Source organism: Amphibalanus amphitrite, unplaced genomic scaffold (genome assembly GCF_019059575.1).
Source record: "Amphibalanus amphitrite isolate SeventyFive unplaced genomic scaffold, NRLGWU_Aamphi_draft 000574F_arrow, whole genome shotgun sequence".
Taxonomy (NCBI): Eukaryota; Metazoa; Arthropoda; class Thecostraca; order Balanomorpha; family Balanidae; genus Amphibalanus; species Amphibalanus amphitrite.
The window spans coordinates 178738-206345 of NW_024882068.1; the positions used below are offsets into that span (position 1 = coordinate 178738).

Sequence of the window (27608 nt, forward strand, 5' to 3'; positions counted from 1 at the left end):
GGGCGGGCGGTGAGGCAGCTGATTATTCGGCCCGGGAACTTTTGGTCCAGCCAGTTCTTGGTGGCTACAGCCGTTACAGTGGTTGTTTTGATAACTTGGGGGCTTGGCTATTTCTGATTTTGAAATCAGCTTCTTTTGATCTTAAGGCCCTAAAAAAGACCCTGACCTTTTCAACGATTTCCGCCGAGAGGTGGGGGCGACCCGCCTTTTTTGGACTGGAACCGGCATCAAAGGAACCCTTTTAAACCTCTCAAGAAGCCCTGTGAAACTTTTATAATTTGGGTTGTAGCGAGGTGAGAGAGTGAAACGTTTCTTGAAAAGTCGGCGTACGGTTTCAATGTTTCTAATAGCACCAAATGTAAGTGTAATCCACCCCTCCTGTTGCGGTGTAAATAACCTGTTCTTGTTCTGCATAAGGAACAAAAACGACTAGTAACTTTGGCCACCTGCCCTCGCTCCGCATGAGTGTAAAATATATCTTGAGTGGCCAAAGCATAAATGTCCAAAAATTTGCAACAAAGCTACGTGCGCAACTACGTGCTTTGCGTATTTTATATATCTTTAATAAGCATTTACTTTTTGACACTTTTAGTGAAACACCCTGAGAGTAGAGAGTACGAATAGTATACACTTCAATATACACTATAGTACACTATAGTACACTATAGTATACACTATACACTTCGTATAGAGTACGAAGTGGCTGAGCGACGTTATAATTACATCTTTTTAAACTTATGACCTTTCAGTCACGCGTACATGTTGGTAGAGATACATATATAAATTATGGAAACCAGTTTTATTTGAAGACAAAATGCGATGATAGATTGCTCTGTCTCTTAACTATAAAAATCCTGAACAGTTACCTATAGGTAAATGAAAAATGACGTTTTTCAGATTTCACGTCTTAAGTGATAAGAACAAGGCAGATCAAAATATCTCGCACGTAGATTTAGCGATCGCGGGTGGATAGCACGGCCCTTTCGAGTGAGAACCGCGCCAGCAAACTTGTCATTCACTGCCAAACTACCTCGACCGACTGTGCCAACGGCCAATGGGGAAGTAATTGAAGAGCGGTGAAGCAACAGCACCAGCCCCGCCTGCGCAGTTATGACAGACTGGCCGCTGTTAGAGAGGGTCTCCTGGGACGGCCGCTGTTGCAAGTCAGTCCAGACGGGAATAGCTGTCGCTGGCGGCGGATGAGCGACACCAGCGACGCTGCTCAGGATAATAGCAGCACGGGTTGTTTCTATGAAAGGCCCCGCTTAGCAATCGCTCATAATAGCACAGTTACGACTTACGCAACTTTGAACGGCGGTAGGCATGGGTTTTGAACGGCCCGACGCCATTATCAGAAGCCCGACACGAAGCTGAGCAGTGCGCAGCGTGGGCCGCTCAACAATAACCTGAGGTTAAAATACTAGTTTTTGCACCGAGCAACTGAGTCACTGACCCTTCACACGTTTTCTTAGCACAATGCCGGTCGTAGCCCGAAATGAAGCAGAGATGCTCCATGCCCGCAAGTGCAGAATTTGACACAACCAAAAAAAGTGTATACAGAGAAAAAAATGAATCAGTTCCTTGGTGTCAAAAATTTCACCATCTTGGCTCTAACCATTCTAGAACCGTTTCAAATCAAACGTGTCAGGCGCTCAAGAGCTACCGTGCGAATAATGGCATTGTCCGCCCTATAAGTCGATGGCTGTTATCGCTAGACAGATTTGATATTTCATTCTGGAGGCAATAATGGGCTAAGCCACCCTTCTAGATGAGGTTAAAGTGACCATCCCACCTAACATTAGTTTTGAATTGAGATAGCAAAAAAAAAATGGGTCCCTGGCTTGCACTTACCGGTTTGAGCACTCACTACATCGAAAAATGCCTCAAATCGAAAATATCTAACTTCAAAGTTGCAGCACTTTGGATTCAGAGGGGTTAATGCATTAGAATGCCCCCTCTGAATGTGCGACGTCACCGCAGATCAAACGATTTTAAATATTTTACTAAAACGTTTGGTGGCACGCGGTGGTATATGCTGCTTTGCGCGCAACAAGAGCCGCACTTTCAAATAAAGTCGCTAGGAACAGCGGAGATCCCAAAAAGTAAACAAAAGTAAAAGTATAATATCTTGAAAGCCGGTGAATATTTTTCGATGAAATTTGGTAGATATTCGTTTTTGCTCTTTCTGAACCGAGCGACATCACTTTCATGCCTATTCATTAACTTTTTTGAAGGTGGGAGGGTCCCTTTAATTAATCCATCAATCCTCCATCCACAGCGGCCAGGAGTCGAAGACTGAGGACGGTCGTACGCCTGCGAACGCCGGCTTGTCATATAAGTCGAGTGGATACGGGACGCCATCAACTGCCCATGCCTGCTCGGTAGCATGGTGCACCGTCCACCCAGAGTTCCACAGAGCATTGGTGTGCGTGTGATAACACAGTGTTGGTGCAGTTGATTGCATGCAGTGTTTGTTACCTAAATGCTGTAACGGGTAAACTGATGTTTTTTTTTTCGCAACGATCTTTCTTTGTTTTACGTAACTCAACTGCTAACCAGGCCAATGAAGAGTTTTCATGTCGGTTTGTGTATAGTGTATATTTTTCCATCATCAGCCACACAAGATGATCGTTCACTACATTCATCCGGGCCTCGTCAGCCACTGATTCCATTCGATATACATTTATGGCTGCTGACCGTCTTCAGCAAATTATAACTGAATGTGATCCATCACTTAGACGCGCGCCGTCGAGCTACGCGTCTCACCCACAATAGAAAACCGGTGAATATTTCTCCATGAAATTTGGTAGATATTCGTTTTCGCTCTTTCTGAACCGAGCGACATCACTTTCATGCCATTTCATTAACTTTTTTGAAGGTGGGAGCCGGGAGGGTCCCTTTAAGCAAAACAAAAAATCGTTCCCACTCAATTGCATAAAGCTCTCACGCCCACGCCCCCGTCCCTGTCCCTGTCGTCGCGATGTCGCCGAGGGGGGGGGGGGGAAGCCGGCGCGGTGCGCGGCTCGATGGGGGGGGGGGATGACGCCTGGTGCCTGCGGCGGCGGCGGCGGCGGACCGCTCTCAGTGGCTGCCGGAGCGCGCTACCGTGGGGACGGAGGGGAGGGTCGGTGACGGACGGTGAACGCACGTCTCACGGTGGATGGAGAGCCACGCGATACTGCAGCTCGACATGACAACGGCACGGTAGGTCTACGTTGTGCATGCGAAGACCATTATATGTACAGGGTGTCCCGAAAAAGTTCACCCACGACGAAAACTTCAATAAAAATTTTACTTAGCATCAATGCATCAATCCGCTTCATTGTCACACTGCGCTATCCCAAGACATTGAAAAGTAAATAGCGTAACATGTAGCAAAATTGGTTCATTAAAAAATGAAAAAAACGCTTAAAACAACGATTTTGTGCATGCATAAATAATCCAACAAACACAGTCAACAGTTTTTCCGAGGATAACCAGTAACCACCCACCCCATGCTTCAGTGTAAAGCAAACAAAAGCGATACATTAGCAGTGCTTTGCAGCAGTGCTTCACTGTGCTTCAGTGCCTCAGGTGCTTAAAATTTTGTCCACATTTGTTCAGTGTTCAGGCAGTCGTGAATCCATTACTTGTTGGTGCGCTTTGGCTAAAGGTTTCTTGGCAGTTTTTCCTTCATTCGTACCCGACATTGCTACCTTACTGACAAGCTTGACTGAAAATCTGATCTCCGATGAGCATTACAACATTTCTGGACACGCATTTTGCTTCTATGCGGCTTGCGAATCGTTATGCGGGTCAAATACAGCCGCTAATCACGGTGGAGCTGAATTCCCTTGATTCGGCGCTAAAACCGTATGATATTTTTGAGGTGACGCCATTCCGGCCAAACACAGCCCATTCGCCTGAAACTTTTTCCACTTAATTCTAATTGCATTGTTATAGTACCGTAGAAGTTTCAGATAAGTTGAATAAAATTTGCAGTGTTTAGGATTCTTTGAGTAAACTTTTTTCGGGACACCCTGTATAATGTGGATGGCAACGCTATGCCTCATTCTGCTTACAATTTGGTTTGAAATAATTATAAAAGGATCTCGTAGGATTACAAAAAAAACGCGACAACTTTATAAAACTTAGCATAATTATCTACACATTTGCCTTCGATTTCTCTAAATTGAATAATTGAAGGTTTAGATTATGAGCTGAAGCAGCACAGGTGCATTGCGAAGCATAGGGTTGTGGCTATGGTTTCACAAATCTTCTGTCTGCCTAATTTTCTCGGATTTAGATAAAAATACAGGCACGATCGACATTGACTTGTGTGTTCTTTTTACAGTCGGTGACAAACATCGAGAAGGATCATCCCTTGCTGTGTGGCGGTGCAGTCAGTGCCTAAGATCAGCAAATTAGATCTGCCTAATGATCTCGCGATCCAAGGCCGAGGGCGCCCAGCCACTGACGCTCTCAAGACGGTCAGTTGGAGTCATCACTCTACTTCTGCTCGGTAAGTTCGCCAATACTTGAGGTGAAACGCATTTTTTTCTTCAATTTTGTCATCTCGGTTCATTTTATTTTAGTTCAAAAAGCTACGCGGGAACATTTTCGGCTGAAAACGCTCACGCTCAAATTTTTCATCTTTACTCCTGATGCACTACGCGCGACACACGCTGTGCAGTGACAGCCAGGGATGCGGAGCCGTGGAAATTTCAGACGGCTCCGGCTCCGGCTCCGGCTCCGGAGGAAAAAATCGACTCCGGCTCCGGCTCCGGCTCCGGGTGAAATGTTGTGGTGGCTCCGGCTCCGGCTCCGGCTCCGAGTAAAATGGTCCGGCTCCGGCGGCTCCGGCTCCGGCGGCTCCGGCTCCGACTCAGTACATCCCCTATGCAATCAATTAAATACGAGTGGAAGAAAAATTGGATTGGTTATACGCGTTACTCTTTGCCATGACCGGCTCACCGCGTCCCCGCGCAAACGCACCTCGGAGAGAACCAGGCCCATGTCGTCCCCTATCTCCCTGTGTGTCCAAGTGCACAGATGACGTCACACGAAGGGGCGGAGTCGGGGGCGGAGCCTGGCGCAACGGCCGCCATATTTGAATTTGTTTTAACAGAATGTATTCTATATTTCGGGTTTCAGTCAATTGTTATCGATAGTTTTATGAACGGTTAGCTGTATTATAAGTGATTTATCAAGAAAAAACACATATTCTGCTTGCAATTTCGATTTAAGTACGACCCGCGCCTAGATTCGAACGCACGATCTTTGGATTACGGCGCAAGCATCCTAACCACTACACTACCGCGGCGGCGTGGCGGCCGGCGGAAGGGGGGCTGCGGAGGCATGGGGGTTTTTTACGCATTTTTGGAAAAACTAATGGGTTTAGTGAAAAACGCTTCTTAGATAATTCGAAGAAAAATGTCTCGGCTTTCCGATGATGCACTTAGTTTTGTGCTAGCTTTAGCAGAGTTTGTTCTACAGCGCTTCAAAAATCGCCCATTTGCATAGGACTTAAACGGGACTTCAAGACTTGCCCCCAGATGACGTCACGAGCTGACGTCACGATCAGGTAGAATCGCCGGACGACCCTACCTGGTATATAGGGCCTTGGAGAGAACTGGCAGAACAAAGGACTAGGAAGCGATGGCATTGGAAACGCAGTCGCCGCGAATTGGAGTTCACTGAACCATCGTAAGCTGACACCAGTCTCGGCTGCATTGGGGGGTGGGAGTGGGGGGGGGGGGGAGGGGAAGAGACGGTGCTGGGAGTCGCAGTCCACTGCCACTGGCTTGAAAACAATGGCCGTCACCTGATGACCGGTCCTCATGTTCTGGGGATGCAGTAGACGTGGGGGGGGGGGGGGGGAGGAGCAGACAAGAAGTTGATTGCGTACCTACTGTGGGATACTGGGGATATTCGGCTTTTTTTCATTCACTTGATGGCCCATGACGTAAGTAAAGTACCATATGTTTTACTGCCTTGTACTGTCAAACCGAACTAGGTCAATTATTTTTTTTCCTCTTCAAAAAATAAAAAGGAGCCGGAGTCGCCCCCTTTTTTGGCGGCTCCGGCTCCGGCTCCGGCTCCGGGCTATATTGTTTCACGGCTCCGGCTCCGGCTCCGGCTCCGGGCAAAATATGTCGGCTCCGGCGGCTCCGGCTCCGACTCCGGCTCCGGCTCCGCATCCCTGGTGACAGCAGTGTGCGAAATCATTCACCGGGCTCAAAGAGATAGTCTGGGTAAAAAGGATAGGCTGATTTACGCGACAGTAAATTACGGCAACGCACGAATATAACACAATGCGGCCTTGGATTTATCAACCACGCATGGTTGCATAGCAGAAGCTCCGTGCGAAACAGTGGCGGATCCAGGGGAGGGCAAAATGGGCATTTGCCCTCCCGAAAGCCAAATCGTGTGGGCAAGACTATCTTTTTGCCCCTCCCAAAGCATGTAGCGATGAGCAAATCTAATACGGCGTCGATGCCTATATGGACAAAAAGCAGGGCTTCTGTCCGTGACGGCCATTCCGAAGGAAGGAGCTGGCCACTTGCTGCTGATATTTTGGGTCGATATGCTGATATTAGATTGAACCCCCTGAACTGAATGCATGCATAAGCATATGCAGTGTGGCCAATGGCCATGGTGTGGGCCGTGGGGTAACACGGGGCAAGATGCCCAGTCGGGTAAGACGCCCACCACCCTATATTCGAAATTACCTAAGCAATCCACAGTTTTGTCATTTGTTGGGAGCCTCATTGCTGTGGAGCGTTCCGCGTAAAAAAACGGCGACGTGCCTAGCCGCCATTTTATACCTATTTTTGCATATGTTCTGAAAATGTCAGACCAAGGTCTCTCAAGGTCACGAAGTCACTATAGCTGCACGTCAAGTGACATAACCTAAAAACATTTCCAATGCTTGCCATAGCTAAACCGAGTGACGGATCGCTTTGAAACTTTCAGCAGTTAATAAGGGTAACAGTACCTGTGTACAAAATGTTAGTCACATGATTTTTATATCGATGACCTATGGCTAGGTCATTTTTGCAACCTCTCCACTATAAGTCAATAAGAGAAAATTGAAAGGCACCTTTTTTGGGGGCAAACCTCCTGTCCGGTAGCTCAGTTGGTAAAGCAATGCATGGGACTCCCGGTAGTGAGAGCCCGGGTTTGAGTCGCTCCGGCGCTCGATATTTGAGACTCCTGACGGGGATGGTCTGAGGTTGGTGGGAGCAGCCGCAGCCAGTCAAAGTCAGGAGTGGGACAGGCCGTGTCCGGCTTTGAAGGGCACGTTAAACATTGGCATTGTTAAACGTTCAACTAAATTCTCCTGTCACCCGGAATTACGCGATCGGACGGTAGGGGTCGGGCTCTACGCAACAAGCTCTGCTTAGCGTAGGCTCCGGCTCCCGTCAATCCGCCCTTTCAAACATTCGAGTGCTAAATTTATAAGAAACGTCACTCTTAACAATACCGAGTTACAACCTAAACAGCACACAGTGAACCGGAAAATAGCACCCGTGACCCCTCCTTATGTCCCTGAGGTCATCTCAGGTCTCGAAAGATATGCAATAGTTGCAGCAATTCGCTGATAACTTCTGCTGGAGGCATTCTAGAGCAATAGAAACACCTTAGATGTGTTCAGCTTTACGATACGGATCGACTGATATGCAACACGACCTTTTCCATGGTCATGACTTGACCAAATGTCAAAGTTGTAAGTTCACTTTTTAAGATCAAATTATAACTCATTCGACGCGTCTTCGCGAGAGGAACACGATGCCGGTAAAAGTAAGATCGCACAAGGTTTGACTTTGATTCAAAAGTTATCGCAGAAAATCCGTTCCCGTAAAAATAGTATATATTATGGCAGTTTCCCCTGGAGGCTATACCGTTGATCTTAGGTCCAATCTGAGCGAATTATCCAGAAAGAGCAGTAACAGTGCTATCAAATTAGCTTTTCTGGGGCGCTCTATACTATTCGTTTCCGAGTTATACGCCAGTTCTTCAAAAATTGTCAAAACTGGACCTAAATATTATCGGGATTTGGCCTTTGATGGGCTCTGGTGATCTGACATCTGACCTGACCTTAAAAGTGACTGGGGTAATTTGGTCATTATGTTTGACACTCTGTTTTTGTTTTTGTTTTGTTGGGTTAGGCCCTTTCGGTCGACAAGACCATTGCAGAGCCGGAAGGATGATAGGATTTAGGGGGAGACATTGGTCTGGGCAGGCACCCTAGTGAGTCGCCGGGGCTGAGCCCGTCCAGAGGACAGGCCACCCAGCCCCAAGGCACTCACTGCACCCGGCTATGGGGTGCGCTCCCTCGGGAGCAGCGGTGCCGCTCCAAGGGAGCAGCCCGCATGAGATAAAGTTGCCTGTCCAGCCCGGAAGGGGGTTGTGGCGTGGAGGAGAAGGATTTCAGTATCTTGAGGATAGAAGCACGGATAGGTCTTGACACTCTTTCAAACGCCGCCTACCGCGTGTTGCTACGTGGTCCAGGAGCCGAGTTAGAAGGGATATGGGTGTTCAATCATCCCCCAGGGGCGTGAAAATCCAGGAGCCCCAGCGCGGCTGGCACGGGTTAACATAAGACATTTTACACCATCTTACGGCAAGAAAGTGTAACTGGCGTTGTGAAGTAACTTGGTCACTGGCGCGGTGGTGGGTCGGGGTCGCCGATGGTCGGCTAAACTTTTGCCCTCCCCAAACGGATCGGCTGGATCCACCCCTGGTGCGAAAACCGTCGCCACAGCCGGGTCGGTTCGGGTCGATCATATCCATTGAAAGATTTTCCGATATATTGGACAGCATTCGCGCTCAATCGTTCAAACCTATGAATATATCAAGCTTTGGAGATATTTCATCAGAAGGCTATCTTCAATTTACGGTTCGGGTGTAGAAGGTATACAAAAAAACGCACACTCAGCACTTAAACCTTACAAACGGAGTTTTTTTTCGAAAGCGATAGATGCACCTGACGACCTTGCACCTGACCTTTGTTACTTTCATGCCTGGACAGCGAGCTGACCTACTGGCAGTCACTGTTGACACACATGTCTCAGCTGTGTACCTCGAGGTGGCGTGTGCGTGCAATCGGTGAGGGGGGGGGAGGCGGCTGAGTGGCATGAATTGGGTGGGTGGTAAGTACCAGGCACCAGCCGCCCCCGTGTGGTCAGTCTCCGTGTGATCGGTCCCCCGGCCGGCGTACCGGGCCCCTCGGCACGTGTTTACTGCTCTGCCGTCGTCCAGAGTGACCCTAATGCGCCAGTGCCGCGCGCCAGACGCCGCCCGTAATTACTCCGAACGGGGACGGCGCCGGTCACGCGGCGCCGGACGCAATTAGTTGCGTGGCTGTCACCGGTACGCGGAATCGGTATCGATGGATACTACGACTTTTACGGCACGAGTCGGACTGAACCTGAGCTGAGCTGCGTGAAATTGCGTCCGTTTCTACGAGTATCTGCCACACCGTTATATTTCGATTTTGCGTACTTTGTTTGGCCCTAGACAGACGGTGGTTACTTCATCCGTGTTCCGTAAGCTTGTCCGTGATTATTTTTCGACAAATATATGCAATGCGAACATATTGTGTGTAATATACATGTTAGTGTTTGCCGTCCAAGCGGCGACAGTCGAAACCTGAATCAGTAGAGGTAGGTATACTGTGCCGCAGCACACGTATGTTCAAAAACGCTCACTAGATGGCTCTGCTAACCGAGCGCCTGATGCATGCTGTGCCGCAGTGCCTGCGAATGCCTGTCTACCGCGACATAGCCGAGCTCGGGCGTCTTACCATTCATTGACGATTGTCACAACTGCATGAACAAAACTTCAAATGAAAAACTGAAAAATATAGTTAGCCGCCTACAAGATGACTTTTACACTACAGCCCTTATATACGGCCTTGCTACAGCCTATACCTGAATGCAATATATCTTCAATGGTTGGCTGCAGTTAAACGCGCCTCCAAGTCTATTCTTGTCGTGCCTCTGACATAACCCTACTCCAAAATGTGTTTACTAAGCGTGAGATGTCTGAAGTTTTTAATATTTGTACTGACTGAAGGTATACCTAAGAAATGAGAAGGAAGGATTTGTTTAGTCCTTCCTAGGACAGAATTTAGTTCTTTATCAATTTTATGTCATCACGACGGTTTTTGGTGAACATATGGTATTAAGTAAGGTAAAAATTGAGCCGATATATGTACATCAAAACTGCATCCAAGGTTTCCGTTAGATAAAGCAGCGTTCTGCCCCACCCCCACCCCACCCACACACATAATAAAGGCCAGCTTTATGCCGTTCGTAATAAATCGGAGTTATCCTTTCTGATCACCTGATGCGGGATTGAGCGGCGGTCTTTAGGTGGCCGGTCCATCGGCGTCCGTAAGGCGGCCGAGTACTATCATCTATAACGGGCCGTACTATAGGAGACGCGCGCTGTCGGTATTATGACAGGGACGCCACTTGATGTTGATCCTTAGCTCGGCAATATCCATCAGACCGGGCCAAATCTCCCTCTACGGCCGGGTGCCGCGGCACTCGCGGACACTCGGCCGGGTGCTACACCGCCCCGGAGTGCCTCTCGGCGGCAGAGGAGAGGTTCGTCAGTCGACCCGACCCTCGCCAAGTGACAAATACCCGCCAGCTATTTGCAGTTTGTCACCGAGCCTCACGGCCATGGGCGACCGGTCCCGTCGTAATAGCTCGACTCCAGAGGCCGGTCGGAGGCTTTTCCGGCGTCTACTGGTCATAGAAAGATCGTCCAGTTTATATCCGTATTTTCGCGAATCTGTAAAAATTAAAGTAAATAAAATGACATTAATATTTCGAGCGTTGTCCTCACTCGGGATCAAAGCGAAAAAGGCAGAGTGAAGCTGGTCAATGGTCAATGGTCATACAAAAATGTCAGCCCAGAGGCAGACGCTTGCAAGTCGGTCATAGGGATGTCTGACCATCACGATGAGCATATACGGAACACTCACATTGGAGGAGTTCACCTCCCGGGAAGAGCGGTTACTGGGCCATAGAGCTGGACTCCGGGACGGGCGCTTACCAGTTCGGCCAATGGTGGAGCTCAAGGGTCGACTCCCGAGACGGACAGTTACGAGCCGTTCAGCTGCGATCGCGGTCGACGGCCACCGATCTGCCCACGCCAACCGGTCGCCGGTGATGAGCTTCATAAATAGGCGTTCCAGTTGCCGGGCGGCCAAGTTGGCCTCAGGGAGCTTTGGTCGACAGTCGTAAGAGTGACCAGTGACCACTGACGGCCGGACCGACCGAGACCGGTGGTCAGGTTTTCGGAGAGAGATGGTAACAGTCGGAGAGCGTTAGGCGTAATCAGGACAGCATCAGAGGTGATTGGGGCGGTATTAGAGACGATTTAGGCAGCAACAGAAGTGAAGAACCCCGACTATGTAGACGTTAGAACTTATATCGCCTGTAGATAAAGGTATGCGGTCATTTCGTCCTAACGGCAAATACCATTTATTTGAGTATAACATTTTCTTTGTCCTTCATTCTACGTGGTCAAGAATCGTATCTATTTGAAATATATTTAATACAAGTCAGAAAAGAAAATACTACGCGTTTGAAGACAATCACCCGGCCCGCAGTATTTTCCGATGAGTAATCTTATATTTTGAGTCCGATTTTAGAAAATCTGCAGGCCTCTTGCACCAAACTACCTAGCTCGGTAAAATCGAAAAACCGGTTTCAGAATAAGCTAATCTAACGGTGGTAGATTTGTTTGCAATAGCCCAATGCATAATCCTACATGTGCTTGCTAAATTTTGCACGCAAATTGTTACATTTGAGACTTGGACTGGGTATACGATGCAAAATAATCCAAGCATTGGTGCAAGAGGATTTTGGTGCAAGAGGCCTCTGGTGATGTTTATTGTTTATGTTTCGTTTGAAAGTTTCAAAATCATATGGCACGAGGTACGGCTCTCGCGAGATTAAGCGGTAGGTTTTGCACTTTTACATTTCCGGTTATATCTCAGAAACTAATCGATCTACGATGAAGCCATTTTACAGGACCATGGCCGGTTTGTGAACCAACAAGTCGATCACATCGTCAGACCTTAGATGGCACGAGTTGGCCAGTTAGATGGCCTGACTAAATTTTATAGGTGCAAAACCTACCGCTAAAGTCCGCGAAGCCTGTACCTTGCAAGAAACGACTGAATGCTGGAGCATATACTGCCTTGGCTGGAGCGGTGTATGATGCAATCGATGCAATGAATGCAATGAATGCAATGTTCCATTTCAGGGCCACAGGGCCTTGCATTTCGGCGTGACGCAAGTCGTGGCACGTGCCGTATTCAATCGTTCGTCCCGCATAATCGAATTCGAGTGAGAGCTCCGTGCCGGGCCTGATGATATGCGGAGCTCATTGGTATTTGCGGATGCTCGGTTCGCCCACCAAAATATCCTCCTGAATAGATTTGAAGGGAGTGGCCGATATTGGCTTCATGATATGACCTCTGCGAACTATCTTGGCTTTCAGATGTTGGGGTGGGTAAAATTTCCGTAATGTGTAGGTACTGCCATCGTTAGTTTCGCATCTGTTAAAATGGTGAAAAATTTATGACCTGCCATATTCCTGTTGTAGACAGCATCCTTCACATATACCTACCTACTCGACTTGTTTACATTTGTATACCTCAGGCTGTTGCAACTATTCATGTGGGTAATTTTGCGACGCAGTTCACAGTCTAATCTCAGCTCCGAACTACTGTTAACTCTCACCAGACCTAACGACACTCAGCACTAAGCACATAAGCTCCAGACAAGGGGAGAAGTTCTTCTAAACCACTTGTCGTTTCACCACTAATTCTGCTTTAGTTTGGTGGTAAAACGAGCGTGTTGCTTCGCACACAAGACGCAGCGACTGGAACAAATTATTGATAATTAATTCATTTTAACGAGTGCCGTAAGAGATGAAGCGACGAAAATATATTTTTAGAATCTAACGGTTATTTGATCATCAACACATAAAAAATGTACACAAATAGCGATTGAATGATGAATCACATCTTGCTGAATTCCAACATAATTTAAAAGGGATGCGATTGTCAGACGGCTAACTAATTCTTGCCTATCTAATAACTTATAACGTTACCGGTAGCTAGAATGGAATTCCAGCACGTTTTAACCGCATGTTGCCCTTCCATTTATAGTTTCGTTATCTTACCGGGGTGACAGTTTGTCAATAACTATTCTGTAACTCACTTCATTTGTTTGTTTTCAATCTTTCGTTTTCGACAGGTTCTTTCAGCACGTTACAATTCTTTACTGTGCGCGTCCTTTTTCAATCGAGGAGAGAGGCGGATCCAATCTAAGTGAGCTGCGTGCTGTTTCAGCGGCTCCGGCAGCCGGCACGGAGGGCGAACAGCGCGACTGCGCCCTGGCCACCGTGAAGCCCTGTGTCGACACGCTGCTCGAGCAGGCCAACAACAACGTGATCGCTCACGCCACCAACAGCACTCTGCTGGACACGTGCCGGTGAGGCTCAAACGAGCGGCGGAGGCGTCCTATCGGCGCCGATCCGCTTTAGTTTTAACATGCTTCGCTGGGCCTGCCGATAGTGGTCCCATTAGCGACGCTTCAGCGGGGCACGTTAGCAACCAGCGGCCCATATCGGATAAGGTGCACTTGTCCGAGGGTAAATTGAATAAACCCGTGTCCAGCGTCCGTGCAGTTTTCTTTTCTGGTCACCCCCCGTCAGTTGTTACTGCATGAACTGTGTATTAGTTAGTGTTTAGTTTAGTTTTGACGCACTAGTGACCAGTCAGTGCAAGCTGACGAGCAGCTGAGGCAACAGCAGTGTAAGATTTGAAAAGGGACGGCCCGTGACCAGCACGACCGACGCCTCAGTCGACCGGCCGGCGCGGCGGCGGTATCCCGTCCAGGGTCATCTAAGCTCCGTCTGACGGCTGGCTGACGCATCCGGCGTCCGCTGCGGTCGCCGCTGGTGATACGGTCCCCGCCCCCGCCCCCGCCCCGGGTCGCAGGCGGCCATATGGCGCCATCCCGGCCGCCCGGCCGACCCGTGACTGCACGCCGGGTGGATCGCCCAAGTCTGGATTGGTCTGAGATCAGTCTAGGATCAGTCTGAGGTTAGTTTGGAATCAGTCTAAAACGTCTACAGGCTAATCTGAGGGACTGGAAAGACCTCTGACTGGTCACTAGTCAGAGGCTGAATTAAGACTGACCCGCAGACACTGATTCTGGAATCTGGCCTGATCTGGCGATTGGTCTAATTACTGGTTTGAGGCCATTATGGGCAAGGCCCTATATACCATTATGGGGTCTGGGCCCGGCAGGCAAGTCCCGAGGTAGATAAGTAAATGGTGGCTCTCAGTTTTGTTAGGTATATTGTTATGTGCAAACCTGCATTGTACTTACAGGATCGCTCAACCCCTCGGTTTTATACTCGGCTCAATCCTTTTTTTCTATTTTGCTCCCGACCGGCTACAGCCCCACACAAAAACATTAGGTACGCTCGGCGTCGTCTAACAAAATTAAGCCGGAGTTCAACAGAGTTGACGCATTCGTGACTTTGCAATCATTGAACGCCACGGGGCATTGGATGCTGTTTGTCCTCCCTCGAGTCGAACTGAGATGTTTCCTGTTGAATGTGAGATGTAGGCCGAAATACGGCGACTGGTAGGTATTAGTTGTACGAGTTCGAGCGCTTGAATGCCAACTAGCTGAATATCAATTAACTTAATAGCGACACGAAGTGGGAAGCAAATGCGTAGCGATGAAACTTCGCAGCGACAGGAAAGCTGCGTGTCGTTGAAAAGGCCACCTTTGTAAAATAAGCCGTAAATATTCTGAGTTTGGTTCACACCACAGATACAGCATCTGATGGCTGGGCAGCTCTTTATCTGCCCCATCGAATAAAAACGTCGCCGACAATTCGGCCGCGGCAATCTCGTCTCCGGGCGGCAGCGAGAGAGGACGTTCGAGACATATTGCGGGCCACCGTGGCGGTCGTGCTCGGCAGGGCTGATAGCCGCCGGCAGAGTGGTCCATTTGACAGTCGGCCGGCGACAGTCGCGCCCCGCGCCCCGGGGTCGGCATTGGTCGACGGACGAGCTAACAGCTTCGCGGGACCGACTGACAGGAACGCCGGACCAACGCTCAGGGCCGTCGGACCAGTTCACAGAGCTGTCGGACCAACTCAGTGAGTCGCTGGACCAGCTCAGAGAGGCGCCGAACCAGCTCCCAGCGCCGCGTGTCGCTGGACTAACTCAGCGCCGCGAAATGGTCCCAACCTGAAGTAGAGGTTGTCCCTCGATGTCAGATACCCGGTATGTTTACAGCGGGCACGTCACCGACCTCTTTTTGCCAAAACGGCAAACGTTACCACCCCCACCGACCAGTCTGTCAGACGCGTGTCTTCCCCAGTTGTCTCTCAAACTGTCAGACTGTCGGTTTCCAAGACATGGCTGACAACTGATTGTGACTGTGGCCGACAGGCGGATCCAGGAGGCTATGAAGTGCGTCTCCGACTACATCAGTTCGTGCTCGACAAAAGCCGAGCGCGAGCAGTTCACCAAGACGGTCTCCTCGACCAGCGGTCTGATGGACTCGCTCTGTCAGCCGGGCGAGTTTCAGGACCGTGAGTACGCAGCGGCCACCGGATGGGGCGGGGTGTGGGGAGCCGCTGAAATCCACCAGCTGGCAGAGCGCTGTGCCGAGACAGCCCCATTCAGTACCGAGCACCCAGCGAGCGGCCCGCTCGGCAACTGGTAGGTATGACAAACGGCGTCCCGTCTGGTGTGATGGGGCGCGGTCGGAGGGCCGCTCCGGAGACGGACGCGGGCAGGCCAGGGAGCGCGCTCGACTGAGGCGGCTCTCGGCCGGCCCATCAGATGGAGTGGCCGCTCCGAACGGCCGCTGGCGAGCCCGGGTACTCGACGTTTGACCGGGCCGTCGGCACCAGACGACACGACTATGAGAGACGAGCACATATCGATAAGGACCCGTCCCGATCGCGTTCAGGGCGGGACCATTATTTTCAACGGGAACGAAGTGCCCTGAAATTCCTTGTGGAAACGGGTGGTCCATTTATTTTGACCGGAGTGGCATTTCACTTGTGAATGCAATACATGTCAGCTAAAATATGCATTTAAAACCGTTGTCATTGCCACTGAAAGGTCACATTAGACAAGTGACAACTCTTGCCAAGTGCATTCATTAAAAGGCGCGGTTTCGTGTGTATGTAATCACTGGCGGTCGCAGGGGGGGGGGGGGGGGCCACGGGGGCCATGGCCCCCCCTTTGGTGCTGAAAGGTGGGGCCATACTATCTTTTGGCCCCACCTTTCAGATCGAACAAAAGTCCTAGAAAAGCTTTTCGTATGTTTCATTTTCTTTCTTGCGCCATCAAAGGACGTAAATTTCACTCATGAGTGGGCTCAGTTTCGCATTCTGTCAATTTGGCGGTCAGCGTCGCTGGCACCGGTTCACGAGTATGGCCGGATCTTATATGGAATATCAGCGTGGGTTTACTTGAGGCTCTCGTAGGCCCAGCATTCAGCAATGGCTGGCATGAGAGTCTGAGACCCTCTTCGGCAGTGGCGGGTGGGCCCTGCTAAAGGAGATTGGCTCCAAGACACTAAAGTAAGACCTCATGGGTTGGTGCTGTGCACCTCAGAAGCCCGGTGGTGACGCCGTATGCCGGCTTGGTTTCTTAAGGATTAGCGTGGGACCTCCGGGGCCTGCATAGAGTTTGCATGAGCTAGTATGTAATCTCAGAGGCATGTGTGTAATGTGTACACAGTGGCGGTCGCGGGGGCCGGGGGGGGGGGGGCATCAGGGCCATGCCCCCAAAGGTCAATAAAGGGGGCCATCATATCATTTCCCCCCCCCCCCCCCTCAAACAACCAATGGGCCCCCATATAGGTGTATGGGGCCCTGGCAATTATTCGATCGTCACGAGGCTAAAAAACCCACGCCCAGCTATTAATATAGCTTCCACACCGGTCTTTGAACGTCCTACACTGACCTCTGAGGGAACTTCAGTGGCGGTCAAGCGCCTACGTTGACCGCTAAGAGCCTACATCAACCTCTGAGGCCCCACATCTGGCCTATGAGGGCCCCTAACCGGCCTCAGTGGTCCCAACCGGCGTCTGAGGGTCTCACACCGGTCTCCGGTGGCCTTATTTCTGTCTCTGGTGTCCCAAGACGAACCTTTAGGTGCCAATAAGGGCCCCGCACTGGCTGCTGAAGACCCGATGCCGGCCTCTAAGGGTCTGCATTGGCCTCTGAGGAGGGCCCATCTTGGCCAATGGCCTTTGAGGGCCCTCTGCTGGCCTCTGGGGTCCAACGACGGCTCATGCCGGTCTTTAAGGGCCCCACGCTGACCTCTGAGGGCCCATGCTGGCCTGTAATGAGTAAGGACCCACATTAGCTTCTGAGAGCCCAACTCGGTCTCTGATGGTCTCAAACTACTGGCCTTTGTAGTTTGCAGGCCCTGTACTGGTCTCTGAGGGCCCTAAACTAGCCTCTACATGAAAACATACATGGGTGGGTTTCTTAAGATCAGAGGGCTCACGCAGTCTCCGGCACAGCCTTACGTTGGTCCTGATCGAGATTGCTTTACGTCCTGATGGTCCCGCGCTGATTCCCTCATATTTCGAGGTCGGGACCCCATGAGCCGGTGTGGGTCCTGGGGCTGGCAGAGACTGATGAAGTCCTTAGGGCTCAGGGCCAGTCTTTTTAGCAGTAGGACTAGGCAGGTTGAGTGAGCCCCAACAGAGCCGTTGCGAAGCCCCGCAGGAGTCGCGCGCGGCCCTCAGATGCCAATTCTGAAAGCTCGGAACCTGTGGGGGTCTCCAGAGGCCGGTGTACCTACTCTCTCCCGCCGCCACACAACTAGGTACCTATATGAGTAAATGTCATAGTCTAAAAATGCTCTCTGGGTTTCACATGCTTGTTCAAAGCAAGAGGTATCTGTACTTTTTAGCAAGATGTATCTGTGCTTTTCCGAATTGTTTTATAGTGGTAAGGTCATGAATCCGCGTGCCTGACCTTCCAGTATACCTATGCTTCACCGATCCGTCGTCATGGACGGTGCAGCGGCCCGACCGGTGGGCACACCGTGAGACGGTAAATGGAACTGGTGATTTTGCCTTAAATTGAGCTCAAAGATTTCACGCAAGAATGAGATGGATGAAGCATAACCCGCGCCCCACTGGGGTCTGCGTATAACACGCCCTACTGGGGGGGGGGGGGGGGCTATTCATAGCCCCCCCCCTCCTAACTCCGAAACTACTGGGCCGATCGTCAAAATTCAAACGGCGTCTGATAGCCCCGGAAAAACTGTCGCGCGAAACCTAATTTCATTGACCTCGAGGTCACCGATGACGTCACAGGTCAGGTCAAAGTAAAAATTATTAGCATTTTGCTTGTTCACGTTTTGGGCTCTGGCCGCCGTCTTACAAGTCAGATCAGGCTCATTTTTGGATCACACACTCGTGAACAGATGCTCTAGATACCCCGAGGGTACCAAACTTGTACTTTGATTTTCAGGTCAAGGTCAGGTCATCACAGATCACGAAAATATTATATCATGCGTCGGTCACGTGACACATGTTTTATGGTCCATTTAGGCCAGAGATTTCGAATGTGATGTCGTCTGTGTCATTCGAGGTCATTTTGAATCGAATTTAGCTTAGGTCAGGTCACTTTCAGGTCAAAAAAGGTCAAATTTTGAAGTTAAAATTTTTCAACAAAAAAGGTGTCTATTGGATGCAGTTTGAGCTCAGGAACACGATGGTGCTATTTATATTGGCGTACGATGTCAAATACGTGCTGAAAAATTGATTTGAAAATTAATAATTGTGAATTATTTGCAATAATGCGTAAAACTTGGCCATTTTTGAAGATATTTAGCTAAAACTTGCTAGAGCTAGTCATAATAATGCGTTCTATCACATATATTCCGGTTTTTTCGAAAAGTCAAAAACTTTTTGAAAAAAATGTAAAAATATAAATTTTGGATTTTATTATATCAAATTTTCGAAATTTTCAAAATTTCGAAAATCCGAGATAGCAATTTGATAGGGCAGTCTATTTTGAGTCCTCTCATGCAAAGAAATTGGATGTAGCTTAAAAACTGAGCTCTTGGGAGCGATTGCCGTGGTTCAATGTTTTGCGTCGAAATCGGCCGAACATGACGTCACTCTGACGTCATTTCCGGCCGACCTATGGTAGCTACGAAGTTAAAATTTTGACACAAGGTGTCAAATTGATGCAGCCGAAGGTACTGAAAGTTTGGCGTCGATACGTCAAGCGGTTTGGAAGTTATCGCAGAAAAACGGGAGGGGGGCTATAAATAGCCCCCCCCCCAGTGGGGCGCGGGTTAAGTAATGCCAACTGTGCGGCGCCTCGTGGACGTAAAAAATTAGCCGATCACCCCCCCCCCCCCCCTCCCGGTGACGGAAAATGTTATGTCCCGCGAGCGTGACTTTGGCCCCCCCTTTTGCTAGCGGCTGCGACCGCCAGTGTATGTAATGTTCCGACCTCTTTCCCATCTGCAGCGTAATTAATTTTGGCCGACAGAGTTTCTGAAGCACGTGCCGTGCCTGCGGTTGGTCTCCATCGACTACAACTACTGCGGCCACCTCTACAAGAAATTGGTGGCGCACATCGAGCGAGGAGAGGATCGTAACCCATCGCCGCAGGTCTGCTGGTAAGTGGCCAGCGTCCGTGTCGCAACCGCTAAAATGGCATGACCAAACTCTGCAACCGACATCGTCCAATCCACTGGAACAGAGGCGCCCACTGAAACAGAAACTCATTGAAGTTCGACCGTTCCGATCTTATCCCGCGCTCGTCCGGTCGCACCCCTGTCTGGCCGCTCAGTTCCGTGTTGTGCCCGTGATTGCAGTACTTTCAACGAGTTCACCAACTGTTCACGGGCCATGTCGCAGTCGCTGTGCAGCAGCGAGGGTGCCGAGTTCGTCGACCAGTACCTGGACCGCTTCGGGGACGCCACACTGACGGTATGGCCGACTGCGCACTGGCGTCACGCAATACCTGCGGATTGCACGTAGCTTCGAGCATAACGTGGTGTCATTAGTGAGCACATTGATCGATGGACATAGACATTGATATACTTGTTTTACAATATGTAAGCATGCTGAACAGACACGCTCAGCCTTTCTATAATTTCAAAACATATGACATTTAACATTTCTCCTTGAAACCAGACGGTGTAAACTGTAAATGACCAGATCTTGTCAGACCAGATGTTGCTTCGGATATCACGTCACCGTGCCTTACTAGCCCGACCAGTGTCAGTGTATGACAAACCGAACTCTGTTTCCAGCCGGCCTGCAAGCCGTACCACGTGGGCTCGGAGCTATGCCCCCGGTCCGGGGCGGCGCCGGGCCGGACCGCACGGTCTCTGACCATGGTGGTCGCCTCCATGCTGCCGATCCTGCTGCTGTCGTTACTGCTGAGCGCAGCCGAGCGGGCACAACGTCCCTGATAGAAGTCGCTGCGGGCGTGTGCTTCTACGGCGTGCTCGAACAGGACAGGGCAGAACAGAGTGGACAGGACGGGACAGTATAGGACAGAACGCCGCCCGTCCGCGGTTACCGTTCACGGCCCGGTCGGCAGTCAGTCGCCGGGGCTGGATCTCACGCGCAGTACCCCGACCATGGTTCTTTCCCGCGCCGAGACTGGATCTCACGCGCGGTATCCCACCCGCGGGTCCTTTCCCGCGCCTGTGCCCTAGCCGTGACAGGCGGCGTCGCCCACATCATGACGAGGATCACCACGACGGGGATATCAATGCAGGAAAACGGACACGAACACCAGCTTGAAGATACGCGCATGAACTTTGTCAGAATAATACTGTGCTCTAGAATACTGTGCTCTTTTGTTAGCTGGATGTCTGGCTACGACTTGACGAGAGTAACAAAATAGCAAACATCAAATAGTGCACGGGTGACACCCCTGTGCGACAGTAAGGAATGGGCGCGATGCTGTTCACGCCGCAGCGGCGACCGAGACCGCTGACTATTTGTCGGGTTGTGCCGATGTCAGCGACAGTGAAACCCCTGGCCGACACATCCGTCTGCCATGTTCATGCTACTGAATGCGCGAACTACGGATGTTCATTGGGTCACGGACTACGGATGTTTGTAGCAAGTGTGACGCTCTACAGCATCATTAATCGCATCGAAATTCTGCCTATGCCTGCACGAAGACGCAGGGCTGTGCCTGACGTCACTCTCATGCCCACTCCAAAAGCTGACTGCGTTAATATTGAGCTTGATAGACTGTCCCTTTCAGAAATCAATTTGAAGTTTATAAAACCACCTAGATAATATGTGCTTCAAGGAACGGTCAAATATCTGACGACAATATGCACCCCCATTTTAGCATTCATCAAATAATGCAACTGTTCGTTACCCCTACAGGCTACAGCACTTTGAGTTGAAGATGGCACTCACATTAAAAATAAAATACAAGGAGTTATGTCATACGTCTTCTTAGATGGGTTGATATTATATTACCGAGAGCTGCTGACATCGAATGAAAAGGTTCGGAACTCGTTAACCTTTCATGTAACATCTATTACGGTTTTTTATTTTTGTTTTGTTTTATGCCATAGATCTCTGTATACAGAGGTCTATGTTTATACGCGTTTACTTAACCAAGAAGCGAACAATTGTTTAAAGTTTATTCCCGTGTTCTGTCAGCCGTGGAAGCCGATCGGATAAATTTGATACATCATAGCTGCGCCAGGACTGAAGTGTTTGTTCGCCACAGCCGCTGCACTCTGCCGCACTGGCTGTAAGCGGATCCGAGAGAGGGGAGGGGGAGGGACGGCAGGTCGACGAGCGGGGCTTCATCCCCATATAGACAAATCACTGACTCTGTGCCGCACAGGGGAGTGTAGAGCGCCGGCTGCAGCGGAGCAGCCGCGTGTTGTCTGTTCGCGCTGTGCCACATCTCTCAGTCACGCCGCCGGCCGGCTGTCGGAGAGCAGCCTGCATACGGTAGCAGCGGTGATTGGGTTTCAGACCGGGGGGGGGGGGGGGGCGCTCGTCGTGTGGTGCGTGGATGGGATCGGACGATTCGGGTCATAGCTGTATTGGTGCTGATGTGAGTGCGTCAAATGTTGGCCCTGGTGCCAGCTGTGTACGTGTGTAACACGCCCTGCTCGAGGCGTACAAGGATGGGCGACATGTGAATGTAGAACAGAGCATGTTCATCAACCTCAGGAACGAGGCACATTGGCAGCTAAAACGGACGTGGTATAAACGGAAGCATGTGTTCATTCCGGCTCTGTATGTATATGCGTTTCTGCCTCAACTATGTGCGTAACTGAGAACGAAGTGTATGTATGTGTATACGTATAAGATGTGTTTACATGCCGGGGAGTATACAAACATCAGTATACTGAGCGCACTTGTTTTACATAGTCTTACAGTCCTCACTCAAATAATTCACTTCTTTCCGACCCGGAAACGCAACAGTCATTATAAAGGACGGCGTCCGGCCGACAAGAGACGAACAGAGACGGGCCCTGAAACACAAACATGCGGGTGTGTCTGAACTCCAGTCGTCGCGCTGTGCTGGTTGAGAAGGAGTTTATGAACTGAGCGCTGAGGCGTCTATGGACTGGACGCGACGCGTATATGAACTAAGCGCCGTCCGTTCTGCGGTGGTAAGCGTATCGGAGGATTGTGTCACAGCTTTTGAGCGTTGTGCGCTCGCATGCTGCGTCTAGCAATGTCGATGAGATGTGGAATTTTCACGAGATAAATTGTAAAGCCTTTCCAATCAGTGATGGCCCCCGGTTCTGTGTCAAAACATATACGTATGATATGACAAAAAAAAATGTTAAAAGCGCGTATTACGTCTAAAAATTGTTACGAATATCGCTATTTTGTTGAAAACAATAAATCTCCATGCACTAAAAGCGATGTTTTTGATTGATGGGCGACTGATTGAAACCATTTTGGGGTTATACCACACCTGAAAAACATTTCTCCCCACGCTTAATGCATATCAGATTCAATAGTGCGTAAGCCCAATCAGCACATGGCTGTCACAGAAAAATAATTGCCCAGTCCCGCCCGTCAAATTGCAAACAATTATAGGCTAGGCTGGCTGCCCGGGAATTTATAGATACAGTTAGAGGCGGGATGGAGACTGGGCTCTAATTGCTAGGTCAATACTACCCGAAATATGACCTGTGACAAAGCCGTACATCACAGCCTTCAGCTGTGAGAAATGACATATTATGACAAATGCTATCCGACGGCAGACAGCAGCGGAGCAAAGTTAAATGCGACGCTGATTCTCGAGACCATTTCAAGACAATCTCTGCCATTTTGAGAAAGCAAGCTTTTCACTTAATCTCTGTCAGATGGAGATATAAAAAGGAGCTGTCATTCTTTTCAGTCGACGTGTATTTATTGCCATTTCTGTGTCCCAGATGAGCACGCGATGAGGATGATCAGCACTGGTTCGACGTTTGATGAGATCGGGGCGCATGACAGGACCGTGGGGAGAGTCACTGGGCACTGGCCCGCCGCCAGCGCACACGTGGGGCGCCCGCGGGGCCGCACTCGGCGACTTGGCACCGGGGTCGTCTCCACCACAGCCACTACATTATTAAAGTACACTCTCTTGGATGAACCCCTCGGGAGACTTCTCACCGAGATGTTCCCGGATTGGCAGATAAAAACCGTGCGTCCGTACCTGCAACGCGAGCGGCGCTGGCAGCGGACTCCGCTTACCAGCCATATGGTAGATCCACACGGCGGGCGCACAACGCCATGGAGACACCGAGACACGGTACCAGCCAGTCACAGTGCGGCGCTCACCCGCTAAACGCCGTGAAGTAGGTGTACTTGACGCGCGACACGTGCGTGCAGAGCGCCAGCGCGTCGCGCTCGCTCAGTTGCAGCACCTCCGTCAGCGTCGACCACGTCAGCAGCATGAACGACACGCCGTCCAGCTCCTGGCAACGGAGGAGCGAGAGAATGTCGGTAACCGCACACACACACGGGAAAACGCGTCGAAAAACGCACAATTAACATATACAAACAGGTACGCACGACTGGAAAATGGTTACATACGTCGTATTAGACTTGTCATTTGGAGCATGTTTCTTTTATGTTAAAATCAAACTGATACCAATTTGGTATCTGATGTTTGGAGCTTTGGTATTTTGTGTGATTTTAGGAATAGGTACTGGTAAGGTATATGGTTTCCTTCACGGATTCAGTGGTAATTGGACTGTTTTTGTTTCCCAATGCACTGAACATGACAAAACTGTAACAGATGTATCTCTGAGGTACGCCATTACTCGAGGGCAGCCAATTCACGAGAGAGAAGGTTCTGGACGGCAGACTCTGCGTTTTTCCAGCCGCACGGCCGGGAATTTCGGTGCGCTGCGTGGTGTCATTCCCACCATCGCAGCGGCGCTGTTTACTCTGCGACAACGGCTTTTCTGGTGCCATCAGGGAATTCAGCGGCTTTTCTGGCCACACCGGGGAATTTCAGGAATTCACACACATCGGCCTGTACGTAAACAGGGAAACTCGGCGGTGGCAACTCGTCTTATGGAGGCCTGGGGCCAGAGTAACTCACTTGAGGTTGCAGTAACTCACATGGGACCGAGGTGGCTCACTTGGAGTCAGGCTAGCTCATCTGGGGTCGGAATAGCTCACATGGATCCCATGTAGCTCACCTGGGTCCAGGGTGGTTCGCCTGGAGCCGGGGTAGCTCACCCGGGGCCGGGTGGCACACATGGGGCCAGACTAACTAGCTCACCTGGAGCCGGGGTGGTTCGCCTGGAGCCGGGGTAGCTCACCCGGGGCCGGGTGGCACACATGGGGCCAGGCTAGCTCACCTGCTGTAGCAGACTGGGCACCAGGTGGGCGCACTCGGTGGTGCTCAGGTACTGGGCCAGGTCGGTGGCGCCCCACAGCCGCGGGCTCTTCTCCAGCGCCACCTGATACAGGGCCGGCCGGTCGGGTTTGGGCGAGGGCGGCTTCCGCGGGGCCGCCGCCGCTCTCTCTCCGTCCGCCTCGTCCAGCCACTTGGGCCGCCTGCCGGCGCAAACACACATACACAGTAATAACGGAGAGCAAATAGGAGACCTGTGCTGTCAGGCACTGGATTGTCGACCCAACTGAAAGCATAGTTTGCCTAGCATATTGTCAATTCAGACAATAATGGATGTTGAACGAGTTTACTCGGATGAATGGATAGTGAACGATGCGGCAGATTCGTTCCCTGAATTCTTTGATGACGACTCGAGACACACCATTGGAAGTAACTGTATAGTTGTACGGACATGCATTACAGTATGTACGCTGAATATCTCAAGACTAGCCCATTCGCATCTTTGATTAGACTACATTGTCTGGGCTAACACTCATCCCAACAGACAAACTGGTGATAGGTCAACTCCAATAGGGGCACCCTCCGTGGTGACCGTTTGGGTGGCTGGTTGACCTGTCCATCGGGACACACCTCCCAACGAGCCCGTCCGATGCGGCACACTGCACCAGTCGGTGGTCGACTGAGTCCATTGTCTCACCCCTATCCTCACAGCTCATGACCCTAAAATGAATCTCAAGAGACCAAGAGGTGTCAGCCAACAAAACAAAACAAATTAAGATCGCAGACAAAATGTGCGGCGAAAGATTTATTCCAGGTATAAACCTCAAGCACCAGTAGCTAGTTATCCTAATATTATCCTAAACTACAAGCATCCTAAAGATAAAACTACCTAATGCAGTGCTTTTTTCAGTCATTCGTGGTAGGAAATACACAATCCCTTTCTGCTGTCTTCTCGGCAGAGAAGATTGCTTGGAAAGTTACGTAAGGAAGCAAGATGACGCTAATTTTTCTTTTCTTTTTTAATTTCTGTTGCTTAATGAACCGTTTTACTGCGTGAGTGTCATACTTGTAGCGAAACGCAATCTGCAAAGAAAACATTTTAGAAGTGGACTGTACTAGCGTAGCAGAGTTTCCTAACTTCGAACTGGCGCGATGGTCTGGCGGGTAATTCGCCCGCTCAAAAGTTTAAATTGGTTGCTATGTTTGAAGGCTGTTGAAATTACTCTTGTAACATGTCTGACGGGGTGCTGCGATTTGTTACTCGACGTGGGCCTGCTGGATGGACAATCTCCGAACCGCCGACCTCTGCGCGGGCTGTGCGACCCTCAGCGCGACCCACGAGTAAAGATCTCCAGACGTGAGCCGTCCCGCTGAGATCGGGCGCCGCTGAGTGTGCCGCACCAGCTGTGTGAGGTGCGCCGATGGATCACGCCGGTCTCTCACTGGCCGACAGGCCATTCCCTCCACGCAGCTGCCCGGCCGGGCCACCACGGTAACCGTCTCTTCAGGCACAGTTGGGGGGCGGCCACAGACATCTCAGCTGGTCTCAAAAGGAACCGATAACAGCCGGACCAGGGCCGGAAGTCACCGGCCTCCGAGGGCACTGATGATGATGATTGGACGGGGAAAGAGGGAGAAGAGGAGGCACCAGGAATTCATCGGCCATTGGCGCTCATTCAGAAGGTCCGGCGCCCATTCTAGGGGCATTGGCAGCATTTGAAGGCAGAGCTGAGACTGATAGGAATCAAACTCGTCTCAGCCGGTCGCTGAAAGCACCGCTCGACCCGGGAGATGAGACGAAGCTCGCCCGATGATCCGATCGGCCGGAAGCCACGCCTCTCAGCTGCCGACAGGAAAATTATCCATCGCCGCCGATGTGGAAAATTCCCGCTGAATTACCGGTGCGCTGATGAATTGAAGGCAGCTAGTGTCGGCCGCTGGAGCGACACCGATAGCCGTCACCGCTGGAGTGAACGGCCAACAAGGGAGCGAGCCGTCTCCATGCAAGCGCTGTGCGTGATGTCCGGCATAACCGGCTAGCATTTCTATGGCATCACTTAGCGAGATGTAATCTGCAAAGGTCAGAATCCATTACGCAAGCGAAAGGGATACAATATGTGCTATTACATTAGCTAACTCAAGCAGGTAAATCGCAAGGAACGAAAAAGGAAAAACGCGAAACCTCCCGACAATTCGTCGCCTCGCAGAGCTCATTGGCTTACAGCTCAACTCCAATTTCACCACTAATTGCGAGCAGTTCATCCAGCCTAGCCTGTTGTTTTGGTTCCCGCTCAATCTATCAAGGGCCCACGGTAGTGAGAACAGGCCGTGTGCGCCATTCCCTCGCCCGTGCAGGACTCTTCACAGCCGCTAACGCGCGGGGGACTAAACCTCTCTTAGCCGTTCGACCCTGATTGACCTAGAACGTTGAGGAAAAAAACGATCGCATCGCTCGTGATGACGAGAAACCAATCATAAGCCAATCAAAACTTAGCATGCGCGGCATATCTGCAACCCCTATTCAGAAAACCACATCACTGTGGTTTTCACTCTCGAGTACCGCATCACTGACCCCTAAAATTGATGGCGCGATTTCGTCTATCAACTGGCTGCAGAATGGCGACGCTCCGCGGAAGCCGTGTCGTCTGGCCGCCCAGTTAGTTAATCTCGGCGGGCGGCTCGGACCGGGCCGGGCCGGTCCGATACGTCACTGTGCCACCCTC

The 27608-nt window shown here is 50.6% G+C and overlaps 2 protein-coding genes across 2 annotated transcripts in view; one reads left to right on the forward strand and one right to left on the reverse strand.

Moving 5' to 3' along the window:
• The first annotated feature begins 2862 nt into the window (after positions 1-2862).
• On the forward strand, positions 2863-21469 carry LOC122394112. Its single transcript, XM_043390719.1, has 7 exons — positions 2863-3204; positions 4334-4501; positions 13361-13502; positions 15485-15627; positions 19573-19702; positions 19901-20015; positions 20342-21469. The coding sequence occupies exons 2-7, from the start codon at positions 4417-4419 to the stop codon at positions 20501-20503; spliced, it is 777 nt and encodes a 258-aa protein (XP_043246654.1). The 5' UTR covers positions 2863-3204; positions 4334-4416; the 3' UTR covers positions 20504-21469.
• A 1954-nt stretch (positions 21470-23423) lies between these two features.
• LOC122394110 (flocculation protein FLO11-like) overlaps positions 23424-27608 on the reverse strand; it is a 60523-nt gene continuing 56338 nt past the window's right edge. The window contains exons 15-16 of the mRNA XM_043390716.1: positions 24890-25088; positions 23424-23995 (exon numbers count right to left, since the gene is read on the reverse strand). Coding sequence (XP_043246651.1) covers positions 23855-23995; positions 24890-25088 — 340 coding nt within the window. The 3' untranslated portion in view covers positions 23424-23854. The remainder of the gene's footprint in view (positions 23996-24889; positions 25089-27608) is intronic.